Here is a 19,905-nt window from a genome sequence, read left to right on the forward strand (position 1 = left end):
TGAACTCCCTTGAACAAACATGGATAAAGGAAAATGGTAGCAAGTTTTGCATGTGAAGACTGCCTCATCTGGCAACCCCAATGCAGAATTTAATTTGATTGATTTATAAGCGTTTGCGCCTCTAGTAAAACCGACAGCATTCAACGATCAACGTTCTGTTTTAAAACAGGATCGCACATGACAAGAGAAACCAACGGATGACCCTAGCTGATCAAATTTGTGCTTGACACCATCATGTAAATTCATTTGCATATTCCTCACTTCAGTTGAAACAAATTTTTATTGTTTATGCTCTTCATTTACGTACTGAGTCACCGAGTGTTTAGTGTTTCTTCCTCAAAGAATGCCGCCATATTATTTTGGACTTTCGATCCCGCATTTCTTTTCCGTTCCAAGTCCTTGCAACGACTTAAACAATCAAGATTTCGATGGTTTGTCGAGCTGCATCGCTTCAAATAAATCAGATTAACCCTAGATGACACCCAATAATGAAGCAAGCACCCATGTAATTATGCACTCACTTGACGTGAATTAACAGCGTTTAAACGCATCATTTGTGTAAAGCTCTTTCGACATAAAATCTTACAAACGCCTTTTTTGTGGGTTTAAACGTTGTTTAATTGCATTTAAACGATGTTTAAACGCGTTTGCGTTTAAAACGATAGAAAACGCGTTTTTTTTATTCACCTTAATCCCCCTTTTCCTAAATAAGGTCACATATCTCCTCGACATAATCTAATCCGACTGTGGTGGTCTGATCACTTTTCCCATGGCATGAATTGTCGGAAAGGCAGCGACCCCCAAGTCGTCCCTGTTTAGACAGGGGATATAAAGTGTCCTTTTTGCCCAGGCAAACTTGCGAACATACGTTGAAAATCCTCTGGCTTGAAGTGCACTGAACAGATGGCCCATTTCTTTGAAGGCTCGCATTTCGCGCGTTTTTTCGCTTGTGGCCGATAATCACCAAAATATGGAATACAGTGGAGCGCTATTCTATTTTCCAAGTCAGGGGTGTTGCTGCAACTGCCTGCAACACACCTTGTAGGCATTTTAGCTGCAAATTCTTCACAAGCAACACAGCAACTACAGTGAAATGACAAGCGGCGAAACACTTTTCTTTCCTGGGTAGACGTCACAACAGCCGCTGGACCCGTTCTCCCCAGAACTCGGTCCCGAAACAAAATGGCGCCGATTTTTAGCAATTTTTGACTTTCCGTGGGCCATAGAAACTTGAGGATTCAACCAAATTCAAAAATTTTTTCGCAGAATTAATTTAAAAAGCGGATTCATTTTAGTGAAAAAAAATTGGGGTTAGGTGCACGTTAATGTATGTTATTTGTGTTAATATTTAGGTTAGATTGTTACGGCACCCGTATGCCTTAGTTTTCTTTCGTAATATTTTAGTTATTTCCCTTTTTTACCGCATTTATGTCACATGGCTTTTCCACTAGCTATCACGTTACTCTAGCTTAAATATCGCACGCGCTTGTAAAATTTCGTAAGGCTCACAGAAATTCAACGGGAACCACCAGTTATTGCTGTACTACTCAGAACCTTTCACAGCGTTCGCTTACACGTCCTACTTGACAGGATCGCTGTAAGAGTTTAGTCAATAAACCTGAGCCTTGTGGAACCTGCGAGTCATCAGTTGTTTTAGTTTCACAGATTTCTCTGCCACCCGAGCTGACGCCGCTACAGTCGAATTTCTGTCCAAGAAGAAGAAGGGTCGAACCTCTGCTTCAAGTTCTAACAACTGGCACAAACCGCCAACCAAACCAGTCCAGTACCCTGGAAACAGTTGACTAGTCAAACCAATCAGGTAAGGAGCACAAGTAAGTCCGTTCCTTTCTTACTTACGCGTAATACAAAAAGAAGAAAGAAGAGCATGTGCTCGAGGAGGAAGCCCGGAAAAGAAGAACACTGATATGCTGGAAGCGATAAACAAAGGAGGAGTCGTCCACTTATCACGTATTGAAAACTCGAATAGTTCTCGAGTTAGCTAACTATTTAGTACACAAACAGAGCCATTAACAAAAAAGCAACTGTCTTCGCCTTATCACTTTCCGAATTTCCAACCAAAAAATTCTAACTATGAGCCAGTCACAAGACAAAAAAGAAACAAAACCAATTGTCTCGCTGGACGAAACCGCCCATACTGGTTTTGGCGAAATGTTCACCCAAGCCACCATCGAGCAACAAGAATTAACCCTAGAAAAAAGTAAAGCCGAAAATCAACCTGAAAGACGAGCACGGACCTTGACCGAAAAGGGTTTTGAGTTCCGCAAAGACCGCAAACAAGCGCTTTCATGCAAACGCCACCGCATTCCATGAATTCGTGGCCGGCTGCCACAATCCCGCGGAAATTGACGAAAGAACAAAGAAACTAATCACAATCGCCGCTCAAACTAAACTCGAATTGGGCGCTTGGTTAGAGTTAGTTAAGCTTACCCCAGTAGAAGAGGGCGTCGCTGATCTAATCTCGACTGTTCGAGACGTCACTGATGATTGCCAAAGAGCCGCATTTTACAAAATAAAAGCAATCGAAAGGGAAGAGATCACATCCTTTCGATCGGGCTCGTCATGCAGGTCATCAAAAATGACATCTGCATCCGGTTCCTCTCGTCGTTCTTGAAAAGAAACTTTGATCAACGTAAAAGCAAAGCGCGCGGCATTGGAGCAAAAGATCAAATTTAGTGACGCGATCAACGAACAACAAAAGCTCTTAAACAAGTTAAAATTACAACAAGAATTAAGCGAAACCATAGGGGAAGAAACCGTTCGCAAAGAAGCATTACAAATGGATGAACTTCCATTCGAGCGTGACGACATGGGATTGCGAAAAGAAACACAAGAACAGTTGATTGATCGTTTTATGAACAATACGGAAGTCTCTCCCACCCATCAAACCACGATAAACAACAGACACACACACAAGCAATCCTCTCCATCCTTGTACTCGCCCACAGGCCTAATACATCCGGTGAACAATCAAGCCGAAAAGAGAGAGCCAACAATAAACATAGCTAACTCTCTACAAAAAACCATTCCAGAACATCAATCTCCCCACAACCTCGGAATAATGGGACATCCACCCAACTTCAACCCTTTGGCAGATGGCCTAGGAAATCCTTTCAACTACGAAGATTTTCCCAAAGCCTCCCAGCCTCCTGCCGCTGTCGCTAATGTGAGCATTCCAAGTACTAGTCACGCCTCCACACAGCACATCACGAAAAGTCACAATGTTGTTCCAAAATCACTAACGGGCGCAAGCGCACCCTTCAGATCGCTTCCCTCCGAAACCACAAATACAAGCGTGATGTCACATTATCCTACATGTGCAATTAGCAGAGTCCAACACACGAGCCCGAAAACCTTTCAGCTACACAAAAAAGGCGATACACTCACTCCTCAGAGTTCTCCACCCACTGTGTACCACGATATAAGACCAAGTCCTTATACCCAGCATCTCAACCACCCAGGTAATCAAGCTCGTCCAAGATCTGATAAAGTCTCTCAAATCACAGAGGCCTTGGCTAAGGTCACCCAGTTGCAAAGACTCCCACAAGCCAAACCGGACGTCTTCACAGGAGAATAAACCGACACAAAATTCTTTATCTGGGCAACCGCTTTTGACGCTCTGGTTGATTCCACACTGGTCAGCGCACAGCAAAAGCTTTACCTTCTCTTCCAGCACTTAGACGGAAAAGCAAAGAGGGTCGTTGAACAACTTCAATACATGGTCGGCGCAAGCCCTAAAATTGCCTACGTTGAAGCCTGCAAGAAACTTATACAGTGTTTCGGTCGCAGCACCAGTGTGGCCACAGACTTCGAGAACAAAGGCCTTAGAGACTTCAGTGATTTTCTACAGGAAGTAGACATAGCCAAAACGCATCTATCAAGTCTGCAAATCTTCGAACATCCTTCCAAGATACAAGCATTGGTTACGAAACTCCCCAGCTGGTTCTTGACCAAATGGTCATCAAGGATCCAAATGCTTCAACAAGACAAAGGTTGCGACCCATTCCCAACCTTCGCAAAATTCGTCGCAGAGGTAACCTTACACGCCGATCGCAAGAACATCCCTCAGATTTACCAACACTCACCTAAAGTACTCGGACTGACTTTCAGTGGCAGATCTTCACCACCCGATCCTCCACATCACAGGAAACCGCCCTACTCTACAATAATGGCGTCAAAAACAGGTGGCGAAAGCGAACCCTTACACCCAGATTCAAAGCGAGAGCTAACCTTAGATGAACGAAAAGATGTCTTCAAGAAAAAGAAACTTTGCTTTAAATGTATGAGCGTCAAACATAGCGCCGAAAACTGCGATCAAGCTCCACCAGAATGCAGCATCTGTCACAAGAGGCATTTAACTGCTTTACATATCAAGCCAGCCCTTCAACGCCAAGACATTCCTCAAACCAATCACACCTCTACAGCTTGCACGCAAGTCTGCGGGAAGGAGGAAACGGGAAGGTCCTGTGCAAGAATCATCTTGGTTAAACGCATCTCACCAGTCTAACCCAGCTAAAAAACTGACAACCTATGCAGTGTTGGACGATCAGTCCACTGACGTGTTCATCTCAGACGCCCTCCTACACAAACTCGGAATAAGTGCCCCAGAGGTTGACTTACAAGTTAACACGATCGTTGGCTCCAGCACCATCAGAATGAAGAAAGTTACCGGCATCTTTATCCAAGATATAGAAACAAAATACGCTCCGATCAAGGTTCCCTTCACTTATTCAAGAGAGTACATTTCTGCCTCACACGAGGATATTGCCACGCCCCAAGTAGCCAACCACTGGAAACAATTGTTCCACATTGCTGACAAAATTCCTCACCATCCAGACGTCGAAATAGGACTACTGATTGGTCGAAACGTCCCAGCTGCCTTCCAGCCAATAAGCGTCATCTCTGGAAACGAAGAGGAGCCCTGGGCCGAGCAATATAAATTTGGCTGGACCATAATCGGACGCGTCTGTAAAGATAAAGAGCCGATCTCCAACGCAGCCTCAGTGAATCGAGTCACAGTGGAAAGAGAAATCCTTCTAGATTGTGAAGACATTTCTGAAACTGCCCCCCTCATAATCAAGAACCAGACGTCTTCTAAGGACTTGACAACCCCCAAACAAATACGCGAGATGATGGAGCTCGAATATACCGAAATCCACCACAGCCGTAAGATACGCGGAACAGAGCATGTAGAGTCAATGGAGGATGGACGTTTCCGCGAAATACTAACTAAAGGCCTGCACAAGAATGCAGAAGGAAACTGGGAAGCCCCATTACCCTTCAAAACCGATTCCGTTATCCTGCCCGACAACAAAGGACACTGCTTGAGAAGGCTCTTGTCCCTCAAAAGAAAATTTCTAAACGACAATGAGTGTCCGTAGACCAATTGGCAACAGCAAAGGGCAAAGCTTGGTTTCTTCCCCATTTCCATGTCTATCATCCGAGAAAACCAGATCAAATCCGTGTCGTGTTCGACTGCAGCGCCATTTACGAAAACGAATCTCTTAACAAACATCTGCTTCAAGGACCTGATCAGCTGAACTCCTTGATTGGCGTGTTGACCCGCTTCCGAAAAGAAGCAGTCGCCCTTACCTGCGACATCGAGCAAATGTTTCACAGCTTCTACGTCAACCCCAGCGACAGAGATTATTTGCGATTCCTGTGGTTCACAAACAACGATCTTACAGGCCTGATCATAGAATACTGGATGAACGTTCACCTCTTCGGCACAGCATCATCACCCGGAGTAGCAAACTTCTGCTTACATCAGATAGTACAAGCTCACAGACAAGAGTTTGGAGACGAAGCATCAAACTTTCTTCTCAAAGATTTCTACGTAGATGATGGGTTAAAGTCTGTCTCCACAGTAGAGCAAGCCCTTCAATTCATCCAATGCACGCAAGCAATGTGCGCTAAGGACAACTTACGTCTTCACAAGTTTGCAAGTAACAGCAAAGACGTCTTAGAGGCCCTTCGAGCCAATGACCACGCAAAGGATCTTACAGATCTGGACCTCCGACGCGACACAATGCTGTCCAAAGATCTCTTGGCACCTACTGGTGTATTGAGTCTGACACATTTGGATTTCGTATTGAACTCAGAGACAAACCTGCCACCCATCGTGGGATTCTGTCAACAATTGGTTCAGTTTCTGACGCCCCTGGAGCAGTATCGCCCGTCATACTGGTCGGCAAACAGATATTGCAAACACTTTGTCGTCAAAATGTCAGTTGGGACGATCCAATACCTGACGATATCCTGCCACTATGGGAAAAATGGCGATCAGAGCTTCCACTCCTCGAGAAATTCACGTTCCCCTGGTGTCTAAAGCCGATCGATTTTGGTGATCCAGTTCAGACAGAACTCCACAGTTTCTCTGATGCAAGCGACAATGGCATCGGTCAAATCTCATACTTACGCATGGTCAACCACAGAAACGAAGTTCATGTCAGTTACCTCTTAGTGAAGTCTAGAGTCAGCCCCATGAAACCAATATCAATTCCTCGCCTTGAGTTAACAGCCGCAGTCATCTCCGTTAATGTAGCTTCAATGCTCAAGAGTGAACTTGATATCGAAGACATCCCTTGCTACTATTACACTGACTCTGAGATCGTGATAGGACATATCAACAATGATGCACGACGCTTCCATGTGTACGTTGGCAACCGTGTACAACATATCTGAGATCGCAGCTCTCCGGGAGACTGGTTTTATGTTCCAGGAAAAGAAAATCCCGCAGATGAAGCCTCACGCGGCCTAACTGCCAAGGAAATGTTACAAAGCGACCGCTGGTTCACCGGAACCGGACCAAAGTTTCTATGGCAACAAGACCCTCTCCCACAGCAGTCTCAGCCTGTCTATACTTTACTACCGTCAGATGCTGAAGTCAGAAAGGATTCAGCATCCACATTCACAACCGAGATCAATGAAGTCGAGATTCGACCAGTTTCCCCTGGGATACTACAGCTACAACGCTTCAATCACTTCTCTTCGTTTAACCGTCTTAAACGATGCATTGTTTGCATACAGAAAGCGATTGAAAAGACACGCCCGGAGAAGAAGCACAACTGGCGTCCACAAAAGGGACCCCCATTGGTAGCAGAGCTATCGAAAGCCGAAAATTTCATTCTTAGATCACTCCAACATCACCAATTCCAGTCGCAAATAAAGATTCTAGGTAAGCTTGATGGCAACGATGATCATTTCAAAGATTCGCAAAACGCACGGAAAAGATGCAACACCGTCGAGCCGATCAGTAACCTCTACAAGCTAGACCCATTTCTTGATGAAGAAGGCCTGCTTAGAGTTGGAGGACGTCTCAAGAATTTGACCTCTCAGTACAAAATCAAGCACCCCCTCATCATGCCTAAAACCAGCCACATGACTGTTCTTTTCATACACCAGTTTCATCACGGGAAGCAGCATGAATCACAATTCTATCTGCCAAGCTGGATATTACATCATTAATCCCCGTTCTATGATCTCCCACATCATCGCTAAATGAGTCACTTGTCGCAAGTTAAGAGGCCGCACCCAAGACCAGAAGATCTACCCCCTGAACGACTTACGCCATCTCCTCCGTTCACCTACACTGGAATGGACGTATGCGGGCCCTTCTACATTAAAGAAGGACGAAAAGAGTTGAAGCGATGGGGTCTGATATTCACCTGCCTAGCCTCACGCGCTATTCACTTGGAGACACTGAACGCCATGACAACAGATTCATTTCTCAACGGCCTCAGACGCTTCATCAGCCGCCGAGGAAAAGTTTGCCAGCTTAGATCTGATCAAGGTTCTAACTTTGTCGGCGCAAAGAATGAGCTGAGTAATGCACTCAAGGAACTAGACCAGAACCCTGTCAGAGAATACTTAACTGCGCAAGACTGCGACTGGATAGAGTTCAGCCTTAACGTTCCTCACGCTTCTCACATGGGTGGTGTTTGGGAACGTCAAATATGAACAACACCGTCAGTTCTGTCATCACTCAATAAACCTGAGCCTTGTGGAAGCTGTGAGTCATTAGTTGTTTTAGTCTCACGGATCTCTCTGCCACCGGAGCTGATGCCGCTACATAGATAGATTTTAGTTGCACCATACTTTTATCAGATGAAGAGCTCATGTATTTTGGATATAATGAACCATTATTATCATTCTTCTTCTTCTTCTTCTTCTTTTTCTCATTATTATTATTGTTATTATTATTATCATTATTATTATTAAAAAGTAGTTCCATCAACACAAGCCTTACATGTACAGTACCCCTCAGAAATATGTTAACCAAAAAACCTGCACAAAATGCCTACCGTAAATTTATACTCGCATGTGCACATAACCATACGACTACCGTGTATAATTATATGCATATACATCTGTGCATATACTGATATACGTGTCTACCGCATTAGCTACAACAAGTTGCAAAATTGTTGAGACACTTTCATTAAGAAACACTTTGTCTAGCTTCCAATACCCGCCATATTTAGAATTTAAACTTTTCTCACTTCCCCTCCCCTCTCCCCTTTTCAATGTTGACTGTTTAAGTTTTCACATTTTTTTGCCTTGCTAGCAACACTGATAAGTGGGGGGGAGGGGGGCTGCAGTGTGAGAGATAATAGGTAAATTAAAAACTCCCCAAGGAAGGTGAGGTGTCTCCACTATTTTTGCAACTTGTTTTAGCTATTTTTGGTGAGTAATTGTTCTGAACAATACCTTGACAGCACTAAAATAGACCACGACTACAAACTACATGACAGTCGCACTCTCGCAAACAGTTGTTGCGTTCAGAATATGAACCCACGCACAGTGGTTTCTTTCACCTCCTGTTGCAAGTTGTAAGCAGATTTTGCATGCGTGGTCTGCCCATTTGCTGAATTTGGTTCCCTTATAGTTTTGGTTTTTGTTTAATACTGCAATTGATGCACGCCTTCAAAACCAGCAGTGCAAACGCTGGTCGTATTGCTCGAAAAAATGAGAAGTGAATGTAAATGAAAAGACTGAATTGATCACTGTATGCTTTGTGCACAAATTTCGTGGGGCGAAACCTCCAAGATGTGAACATGACAAGATTAGCTATCCTAACCTCAAAAAATTTAACCTTAATGATTTTATTCATGATCTGGAAAATGCTCTGTGTTTGATGATGTTAATAAAAAACTGGCTACTTGGGAAATAATCTTCAATGATGTTGTGAATCGTCACATGCCCATTGACAAGATAAGAGTACAACGCAAATGCCTGTCACCTTGGATGAACAAAGAGATCCTGCATCTTATACACCTGAGAGACCAGTTTAAATCATGTGCGAAGTCAAATATTCTCGCCAGGTCAATGTATAAGAATTTATGCAACCAGGTGGTAAAAAAGATCGCGAATGCTTCGGCAGCATATATGAGAAATAAGATCATGGAAAACATAAATAATCCGAAGAAACTGTGGAAAATATTAAAGCAAGTTGCTCCATCCAAACCAAGACCAAACAATTTTTCTTTTATTGAAGTGAATGGCCAGCAAATCAGTAACCCTGCGGGAATTTCAAATGCTTTCAATGAACATTTTGTCAACAACCAACACACCAATATCTCTGTTCCAGACTGCATAGACTCAAATGAACAAGATGCACGTCTTGTTAACTTTATTAAGTCCCACCAGAAACCCATAAGGGTTGAAACGTGTAACGGCCCCTTGTGTGCTGGGAAACAAGCTTCTGAATATTCAAATTGCTAAGTACCATATTTGGAACAAAAAGAGCGAGAGTTTTCCAAATATGGTACTTAGCACTGAAACATTCAACCAATCAGTTCGCATTGAATATTCGGAAGCTGTGAACGTGCGTTACACGTTTCAACCGTTATGGGTTTCTGGTCCCACATTAGCGAAGCAACCGAGTTCCACATCCTGTCAATTAGCATGCAGCAAGTCATCGAGGACCTCAAGAGCAACCCAAGTAACAAAGCAACTGGTCTCGATGGTAATGGAATAAAACCATTAAAGCTGGCAGTAAACGTTATTGCTCCCTCTCTTACCCATATTTACAACTCAAGTATCGCAAGAGGTACGTTTCCAATTAATTTTAAACAAGCTTAAGTGATTTCTGTTTGTAAGAGGGACTCAGTTCACAACAGAAATAATTACCACTTAATCTCAATCTTGCCAATTATCTCTAAACCTCTCGAGAGGAATGTGGCAAAAGCGTATCTCGGGTACCTCACTTCAAACAATTCACACCATTCACGTGAAACTGCGCTCTTGAACCTCACCGATAACTGGCTTAAGGCTATGGACTCTAGAAAGCTTGTGGGTTCAGTGCTACTGGATCTAAGTGAGGAGTTTGACCTTATATATCATGATTTATTGCTATCCAAAATCAGCAAATACCATGTCACCAATACATCTCAAGAATGATTTGAATCATACCTTAGTAATCAAGCACAACGCTGCTGCATTAATGGCTCACTGTCTGATGCACTGGTGCTGGCCCGGAGAGTTCCGCAAGGGTCAATTCTGGGCCCAATACTATTCTCGCTGTACATCAACGACCTTTCAATTGGGATCTCCAACGCAAATGTCGACATATATGCAGATGACACTAAAATATGGGACACTAACAGTGACCTACTGCTTATTCACCTTGGTCTTCAAGACAGTCTTGACAGAACTAGTAGATGGCTATCTCTAAAATAAGATAGTTCCGAACACGAAAAAGACTACTATTTGATAATAGGAAGTGTACAAAAACTGTTGCACTCTGGTAATCCATCTCTTGATCTATCTCTTTGTGGCACTCCAATTGAAGAAGCCAGGGATGAAAAGCTTTTAGGCGTTATGATAGACAAACACTTGAAGTGGAATAATCATATCAATTTCCTAATTGATAAATTAAATTCTAGAATTTGCTTGCTTAAGAGAACTAAGATATATCAAAAGCCTCGGCTAAGAAAACTATTATACAACGCATTAATTCGGCCGTTTTTATAATATTGTTGCAAAGTGTGGGGAAACACCAAAAATGAAAATTTACTTCGATTATTAAGAGTTCAAAAACGTTGTGCCATGCTAATTTTAGATGCTAGTTTTTCTGATATTGCCTCTTTTCAGTAAGCTAGGTTGGTTACCTGTTGATGATGTCATATGAATGAGAAAGCTTTGTTAATGGCTGTTGCCCTCAGTACTTTAAAGATTATATCTCCTATGTTAATGATAAGCATAGACAAAATACAAGGGCGTCAACAAATGAAAATTTATTCATGACCCTTTTTCGTACCAACTCTGGTCTACACACTTCTTATGCAAGTGTCAACCAACTATGGAACACATTAGATGTTAGCACTAGACGTATTACCACCCTAAGGAATTTTATCAAGTATATAAGAAATAAATACGTAGTTAGTAATTCCAAGCTTATGGCACAAAATACGTCGAAAAGTAACGTCATAGGGCGATGTAATAAGACTCTGAAAAATGTTAGTTGCCATGGCTTAAGTATGTAACATTAGCGTTTTGCAGAGCCACAAAGTCAAGAACATCGTTAAATAGCGCGTGTTCGGTAAGTCCTGTTTCTGTTTCATTTAAAGCTTGTTTTTTTTCGCCTTCTTTCTATTCGTAATTTGCGGGTAAGTCGCTTTATTTTGATGTTTTTCACTTCCTTAATTTGACATATGTTTGCTCAGTTTTGCATAATTTTTAATGGAAGACTGGCCATCGAAGACTGGCCATCTTTGTTTGTGAAACCATCTTTGTTCGCGTGACAAGCATGATATGGGACTGTAACTTGTTAACTTGTCAGCTAATGGCTTACTTTAACTGAGATGATACCCTTTTTTATCTGTCCGTTTTCTCCGTGGCACAAAGTCATGACAGGATTTGCTCCTGAGCTATTTTTTGAAGCTGTTGATGAAGAATTGTCATATTTTTCTTCTTGTTCCAAGTGCCTTTCCAAGTTTTGTATATAGCTATTCTTATTACCTGCATGTGTTGCTAATGAACATCTACACCAAAAATAATGTAAAATTGGTCGATTGGAAATACAATGGCATCGCTTGTTTGTAACTATCCTGTTTAGCTGCATGTGTTTGTTATGAACTTCGACACTAAAAATAACGCAAAATTGGTCGATTGGAAAGACAATGGCATCACTCGTTTACAAAACGGCAAATTAGGACAATGCGCCCTTTCTTCCTCTCTCTCTGGTACAATTACACAAATGCGAGAAAAGTTGAAATAGACGTTTAAGTCACAGAGGATCAGCGAACTAGGGACCCCTGGCTTAAACGACCTTGCATCAACCGACTGAGCCGTGCCCGCTCCTTATTACTAAAGCTTTGAACGTTTTTATTCCCATTAGGCAGAGTTTCGATAGTGTTGCATATAATTTCTTGGATGCCAAGTGGCAACTCAAACAACCTGAAATTCCAAATTGAGATGATGTTCTAATGGGGCCACTCTTTTTAACCTAATCCAATGATTGACATGTCCCCATATGGCACTATTGTTCCCTAAATATCCTGTTGCAAATGAATTTCTAAAAAGTCTCCATTCTCTTTCTCTCGGTCATGTTTCTTTCTCTGTTTGTCTGGTGTCACCCGTCACTTACTACAAAATTATGTCGATTGTGCCTGTTTTTTTCCCTCTGGAAATGGATCCTTGGCATTAATTTTTTAAGGGCCCACCTTCTGCAGGAATGTTGTCTAGCATCTTTTGCTGACATAATTTGACTTAGTCATCTTTGCTCCTTGTGGACCTCCACAAGAAGCCTTCCATAAGTCCCTCTTGCCTTCTGTCTTGTTCTGCTGCTCAGTACATGTTCTCACAATATTATAATCTCCAGTTTATAACTACACCCCTTCATGACTCCTCACCTCTACCCGTATCACCAATCATCCCACTCATTGTTGCATTTCAGCGATCTTCCATTTCCTCTTGAAATGGTTAGGAGAAAAGCACTAACGAATCTTTGCGTTTCCCTTACATATGCGTGTTACTCCGCTCATTCTAGTTTTGCCAGCTCCCGTGCAAACATATCATGCCATAACACTGGAGAGTCCACCTAATCATAATGAGCGACGCGACGTTCTTAAGTTGCTCTGTTTCGGTACCAATTCACAGTGCTGTAGAAAGGTTAGATTTTTTGGTGGGCCAATGGCCCTTGCTCCTAGGGTGGGGAGGGGGGGGTGGTCAGGGGGCATGCTCCCCAAAAGACATGAAATGTGAGGTGTCTTAAATAGCATTTTCTGCCTTCAGAGAGCAGCAATTTCCGGTAATTTTCGCTTGATTTTTTTTCAACATGTTGTTCGCTGTCTGGCCTTAGGGAAGGTTTATTGTTTGACAGGGACTTATCCTGTGTGCTCCTTCCAGTGGTTAAATTTGTTGTCCTCCATAGCCAGTAAAAAGCCTTATGGCTTCCTTGGCATCTGCTCTGAACTGGTTGACACGAGCCACCTTGCTTATTCGGCAGGATTTTTGCCACTTGCATCCATGCCTCTTTGATAGCATAAACTTGTGTACCTTAGCAACCGAAACTGCATGTAGGTCTTCCAGACAGTTTGCTTGTGACATGTCACCTGTCTGTACTAACTATGATGCACTTCACCCACATTTCCTTTCTTATCTTTTTTGCGCAGTGACAAAGACAATGAAAAAGGTAAATATAGTTCTGGTGACAATGGTAATAAAAAGATGTATATGGTGTCATTTCCAAGAGCTCAATGTTTAAAAGACGTGTAACAGAAAATTATATGAAGAATTTCTTACAGATTGGAAGACTGACTTTGAGACACTGAACCATTCTGCTCTGCTGACAGTTATGCTGACAAAGCTGAATCAACTAGGCGGTTAACATTAATTGCAAAGTCTAATGGAATGAGAAGAACTGCGAACAGATTATGTTGCTGGAAGATGAAATTGAAAACAAGATAAAACAACTTTAAGGGTCACTGTAAAAAACTAGTAATGTTCTGCATTATCTGTAAACCAAAACATAGATGTTAACACATACGTTTTTCTTGGTTTTGAGGTAAAATTGTCATTAAAAAAAGTCCCTGAAAAAGTGTATGAACCCTGTTTATTAGTTTATCCTGCTCCCAGATACTTTTTTTCTAGTCCTTTACTTCACAAAAAAGAAGCCCAAAGGTTTCCTAAACAATGGATGAGAATTCACAAACAATGAATATGGTAATCAACCACCAAAACGTAACAGAGCGTCAATTGTAACATCCTAATGAACCCAACGAAGTTCTGTCAAACAAAAAGAAAAACAGACGCAAATTTCGTTGTTTACGGTGTGTTCCTTACATAAGGCGCTGCCCCTTAGTTATCCAGGAGTGTCTTGCTGTTACTTGACTTATTTCCTTTCTCGAGCCACACAGCATGTTGAAGAATTCGCCAGTGAAGTCTTTGTCAGTGCGCGATGGAAAAGATGGGAAGTGCTCACTTCACGTCAAACGAGCAGAAAAATCATATAAATCGGTTGCAAACTTTTCTTTTAACATTTTTGGTTTTATGGAATTTCCATTGGAGTTTCAAAGGATCAATGGATATTGGTTCAATGTGATCAGAAGCAGCGATGGAGTAAGCATGTAACTATGCAATTCATCGTTTATGTGCCTATTGGAGCTGGTAAATTCTTGGAAAATTCCATACATGAAACCCTCTAAAAGTGAGGTAGTTTCCTCAGTATTGGTTTTAGAAAGGTGTCTAAGCTGATGTGGGTTTAATTCCGGTTCGGCGTTCCATGGTCAGTACCCTGCAAGTCAGATTGTTCCTCAAAATAGTCAACTTTCATCGAATTTACTTGAATAGGCCTACTTGGTCTTATAAAGAAAGCAGTTGCAAATCGACATTGCTAGTTTGCAGGGTTTTGAATAAGAGCCAGTAGCTGGTGAAATTCGCCGTCTACCCCAAATTTTACAAATTACATGAGAAACATTCTCACAGAACATGAACCTTGGATCCGGCCTGAATTCTGAGTAATTTCGGCAGGGATTTCGGTTTCCCTGTCCATGTCAAAGATCGAGCACACACATTTTTGAGGGAGCGGTCCAGCAGTCCAGTACTTGGTGTAAGCTGTCTAAAATTGTTATTGCAAATTTAGGGGTCAAACTAAAACTATCTGGACATTTCATGAAAGGATCTGACTGTAACTTGGAACGAACTGACCATGGAACGAAGTGCCAGATACTCTTGTAGTATCTGAAATTAGCCCAAAAATTGAGCACAAGTGGTAGAAGGAAATACATTGCTAGCCTACTGTATGCGCCTTGCATGGCTGCACTTTTATTACTCTGTCTTATTTTTAAGATTTTTAGTAGTTGGACAACATAGAATGGCTTTTACCCACTTCAGATCACTTCTAAGTGCTTGCGGAAGAAACCACTGGCCACCTTTTAAGAGCGAAAGAAATTACGCAGAGTTATAACATTTCACAAGTTCAAGCAAGACAAGTCAACCATGTCAAAACACAAACTGATTTCCGTGGTCACAACCCAGCAAACTGCGTCTTCATTGCTACCAACCTGTGCAGACCCCAGGCAACAGAAGGACAAAGCAAACAGTTTGTCCCATCGCTGCTTCTGTCCAACATTATGTCGCTTTCTCTGAAGGTGGATGAATTAAGTCATGTCGTCCAAAATGCAAATTACGACTTAGTTTGCATAAACGAAACCTGGCTACAACAGCACATTCCAGACTCTGGTTGCGATTAATGGCTATAATGTTACCTGACGAGACAGCCGAGTGTCTATCCATGGCGGGGTGTGTTTGTACGTCAAGGATACAATTCTGTATACCGGTAGTGTTCTGAAAGATCTCGAAGACGAAAGTGACGTACTAGAGTTGTTATGGGTCAAACTCCAGCCAACTCGACTCCCTAGAGGCGTGTCAAATATTGTTATTGGAGTTGTCTACCATCCGCCAAATGCAGTAAATTCCACGATGCTGGATTACCTTTCGAAGTGTTTGGGAGATCTCGAATCGCGATACCCGAACTGTGGAATTTTTGTGCTTTTGTGCGATTTGAACAAACTTAACGACACAAGACTCAAATCCAATTTTAACCTAAAGCAGATTGTGCAGTTCTCCACGTGTGGACAGAACACTCTTGATAAGGTCCTTACTAACTTGGAGGACTATTATGCTCCTCCTATTAAGCGCTCTGCACTCAAGCTCTCCAATCACAGCTCCGTCGAAGTGCAGCCAAAGCAGCTAGTTTCAACATCCCGATTAAAACAAACAGTGATCTCAAGGGACCTACGGTCGAGTAATCGTCACGCAATGCAGTTATCACTAGAACAGGTTGATGTTGCAGCTAAAATTTCAGTTGAAGCAAGCTGTGAAAGAAAACTATCAATGCTCCAAACGATTCTCCAGACTGGACTCGACATTATTCTCCCCTTATAATCTAAAACTGTATATCCAAATGAGCCTCCGTGGATCAATTCCACCTTGAAGAAACTGATTAAGAAACGTCAGAGAGCCCTTAACAAGGAGACCATGCCGAGTTTAAGCTCCTGCGAAATCGTGTCAACCGTGAACGCAAGAGGCGTCGCTCCAAATACTACAAATGCAGAGTCCAACACCTCAAAGAGTGTTCCCCAGCTGGGTGGTGGGCGGAAATAAAGAGACTGGGTGGTGTCACTAACTCCTCTGGGACCAAGAAGAACAACGTGCTGAAGTCCATCCAGCACCACTTAGAAGGCATTAGCGATTTATCACCTACCGACTTGGCAGACCATGTTAACACAGCTTTCCTAGCTCCCACCAAGAGTTTTGAGCCGCTTACCTACAATCCCTTTTGGGATAGTAGTGTTCCGTCACTCTGCGAGTGACCAAGTTCCGGTTGCATTGGAGTTGTCTGTTCTCCAAAACCTGTCTACACAGGGCAGGGACCAGAAGGCATTCCACGTTGGCTGTTAAAAGATAATGCTGATTTACTGACGGAACCAATCACTGAAATTCTTAGTATCTCCTACTTTGAGAATTGCTTACCATCTTCTTGGAAAGAAGCAGATGTCATTCCGGTTCCTCAACAGACTCCAATTAAAGACGTTGACAAACATCTCCATCCAATATCTCTCACGCCAATTCTATCTAAGATCGCTGAAGACTAAGTCATGGATGAATACGTCAAGCCAGCTGTATTAAAGAGAATTGATCCACGACAACTTGGGACTATCCCAAATTCGTGTACCACTCATGCATTAATTAGCATGACTCATAATTGGTATGCTAGTACAGACGGAAACAGAGCTACAGCCAGAGTCTTGTTGTGTGATTTCCAGAAAGCCTTCGATTTAATCGATCACAACGTCCTAGTACGGAAGTTATCTCCATATGATATCCCAAGGCGAATTTTGTGCTGGATTGAGGACTTCCTCATGGATCGAAAACAACGAGTAAAGCTTACACATGATTGTTACTCTGGGTGGCGCTCTGTTTCAGCCGGCGTTCCCAAAGGGACCAAATTGGGCCCGTGGCTATTCTTGATCATGATTAACGATCTAGATACGCTGGCTGACATGTGGAAGTATGTTGATGACACTTCGATCTCAGAGACAGTTGGGAAGGGTTGTGAGAGCAACCTGCAACGAGTAGTGGATGATCTCTCGCGACAGTCAAGCAGCAAGGGATTTCAGTTAAATGAAGCTTAATGTAAAGAGCTAAGGATCAGCTTTGTGAACAGTAACTCGGCCCCTAGAGGAGGTGACCAGTGCTAAATTGCTTGGCCTGAACATTACTAGTGACCTAAAATGGAATGTCCATGTATTAGAACTAGTGAAGAAGGCCTCCTGTCGGTTGTACTTCTTGAGACAACTCAAAGGATCACAGGTTATGCCTGAGGAGTTAATGCTTTTTTACATCACATGCATTCGTTCCATCCTCGAATATGCATGTCCTGTGTTCCATAGTGCCCTCCTGGGCTACCTCAGCGAGGACCTGGAGAGACTGCAAAAACATGCATTGCGAATTATTTACCCGGGTATGTCATACAATCAGGCCCTAGAATTTTCAGGTTTGCCAACCCTCTTTAAAAGGAGAGAAGAGATTTCATCAAAGCTTTTTGATGAAGTCATGGGTGATTCCGGGCACACTCTTCACAAACTTCTTCCTCCCAAGAACCACCAAATTACTTTCTAAGGAAGAATCGGGATTTTGCCTTACCTTTGTGCAAGACTGATCCATGCAAAAAATCTTTCATTTTTAGTCACGTTTTCAGTGCTTAGTAATGATTAATTAGTTATAGTAGCAATTTTATTCTTTTACCCTTTTATTTGTTATATTCCATATATTTTTTTCTTGTAATGTCTTTATTGTAATGTCCTTTTTATTGTGATGTCTTTCGTAATTCAGCCTATGGCTGTAAGTTATTAAGACAATAAAGCATCTATCTACCTCTATCTATCTATCTCATATACGCCTAGACCCGCATCGGTCTAGGCGTATATCTCATATATGTATTTATATGTATTTATATAAATCCCAACACTCTTAAAAAGGTTCTTGTGTCAACATTTCAAGGTGGTGGCAAACAAATTAAAGGAGGTGGTAATGAAGTGCCCCTGACCACATTTTTGATGACTGTAAACTTTACTCTGGATGATGACATGAGGCAAGCCACGCTGGACTAACTTTTGAACTTTTGTTGAAAGTTTTCAATTAAGTAACCTTTTAAAGATCAGTTCCCAAAATTTAGAATTAATTTAGAGCAGTGCCCCCCCCCCTCCAAAAAAAAAATTGAGTAGGTAATCCTTAAAATTTTACTTCAAAGCTGAATATGTACCTGGTACTATGTCTGCTTGTTGTCTATGGATGACACTTCAGTCACATGGGAATTATTGGCTGATGTAGAAATGACACCACCAACGGGTTGGAAACACAGATCTGAACTGTTCAGTTACTACTTTAATTTCCAGGTCTTTTGAGCATACAACTCCCATACCATTTGAGAAAATAGTGACCAAATCAGGGAAATCCTATGATACCTTTATGGAGGAGAAGAAGAATGTGTTTGACATAGCTTCTTTGCTTTGCCTGCCATCTGTGATTCGAATGGGAAATGGCCTTACAGAGAGAAATCTACAAGAACATGTTCAATTTTTCCAGGACAAGTTGGTTGGTTTACCTAGTCGACTACCCAGCATCTACAGCTGCTTTCGCTAGTTTGCCAATGAAGTGAGTATTGAATTTGTGCATTTATTTCAACATGTGCCACAGTGACCAAGATGACAAATAAGGCATCAACGATCATAGCTTCAGTAAAATCAAAGCTTCTGCTGTTATCACTGATAGTAAATTTGGACCAGTTAAGTGGACAAGATGTCACTGCTACATTTAATTTTCAGTAATTTTTAAATTACATAATTTCAGGTTAAGTAATTATTGACAACTGTTTTAAACTCTTTTTTGTGCAAATATCATCTACCAAACAAGTTCTCAAGATAATCCACTTTCAAACAGCTGTGGGGCCACTGGCAGCATTAAACCATTACCACTTGTTGATTCCTTGTGTTGGAATTAAGAATACTCATTTTATAGCTTTTAGATCGTGATTAAAATATTTCTTGTACCTGTAGGTCATTGCCCATGTTACAGACCTGTCTGTTTTTTCCAAAGAAGAAGGTGATCAGCATTTGACAGAGGTGCTGATACCTTATGTAACAAGGCAGTATGAGAAAACAAGAAAAGTTCGTGCCACCTTGCACCAGTTGATTGCAGATTTGATATCTGTCGTGGAGAGAACTGAAGAAAAAGAGAAGGTACTGTACGTCCAATCAGACTATACTGACATACATGAATTTGTGTAATTTATCTTAACCATATGCCACAGATTCTGGTTAGGTTCAGGTGCAGTTAACTCTCTCGTAAGCGATCACCCTTGGTGCATGACAAAGTGGTCAC

At 42.0% G+C, this 19,905-nt stretch overlaps 1 protein-coding gene and 1 pseudogene across 1 annotated transcript; both read left to right on the top strand.

Annotated features, from left to right (window-relative positions):
* Positions 1-2,797: 2,797 nt before the first annotated feature.
* On the top strand, positions 2,798-4,677 carry LOC138020573 (uncharacterized; annotated as a pseudogene).
* Positions 4,678-7,518: 2,841 nt separating this feature from the next.
* On the top strand, positions 7,519-7,977 carry LOC138020574 (uncharacterized). Its single transcript, XM_068867536.1, has one exon. The coding sequence runs from the start codon at positions 7,519-7,521 to the stop codon at positions 7,975-7,977; it is 459 nt and encodes a 152-aa protein (XP_068723637.1).
* The last annotated feature ends 11,928 nt before the right edge of the window (positions 7,978-19,905 follow it).

The sequence above is a fragment of the Montipora capricornis genome, chromosome 10 (genome assembly GCF_036669925.1).
Source record: "Montipora capricornis isolate CH-2021 chromosome 10, ASM3666992v2, whole genome shotgun sequence".
Classification (NCBI taxonomy): domain Eukaryota; kingdom Metazoa; phylum Cnidaria; class Anthozoa; order Scleractinia; family Acroporidae; genus Montipora; species Montipora capricornis.

What these genes read in the sequence shown, in the direction of transcription:
- LOC138020574 (XM_068867536.1), top strand. Translation starts at nt 7,519, where the DNA reads ATGAGTCACTTGTCGCAAGTTAAGAGGCCGCACCCAAGACCAGAAGAT.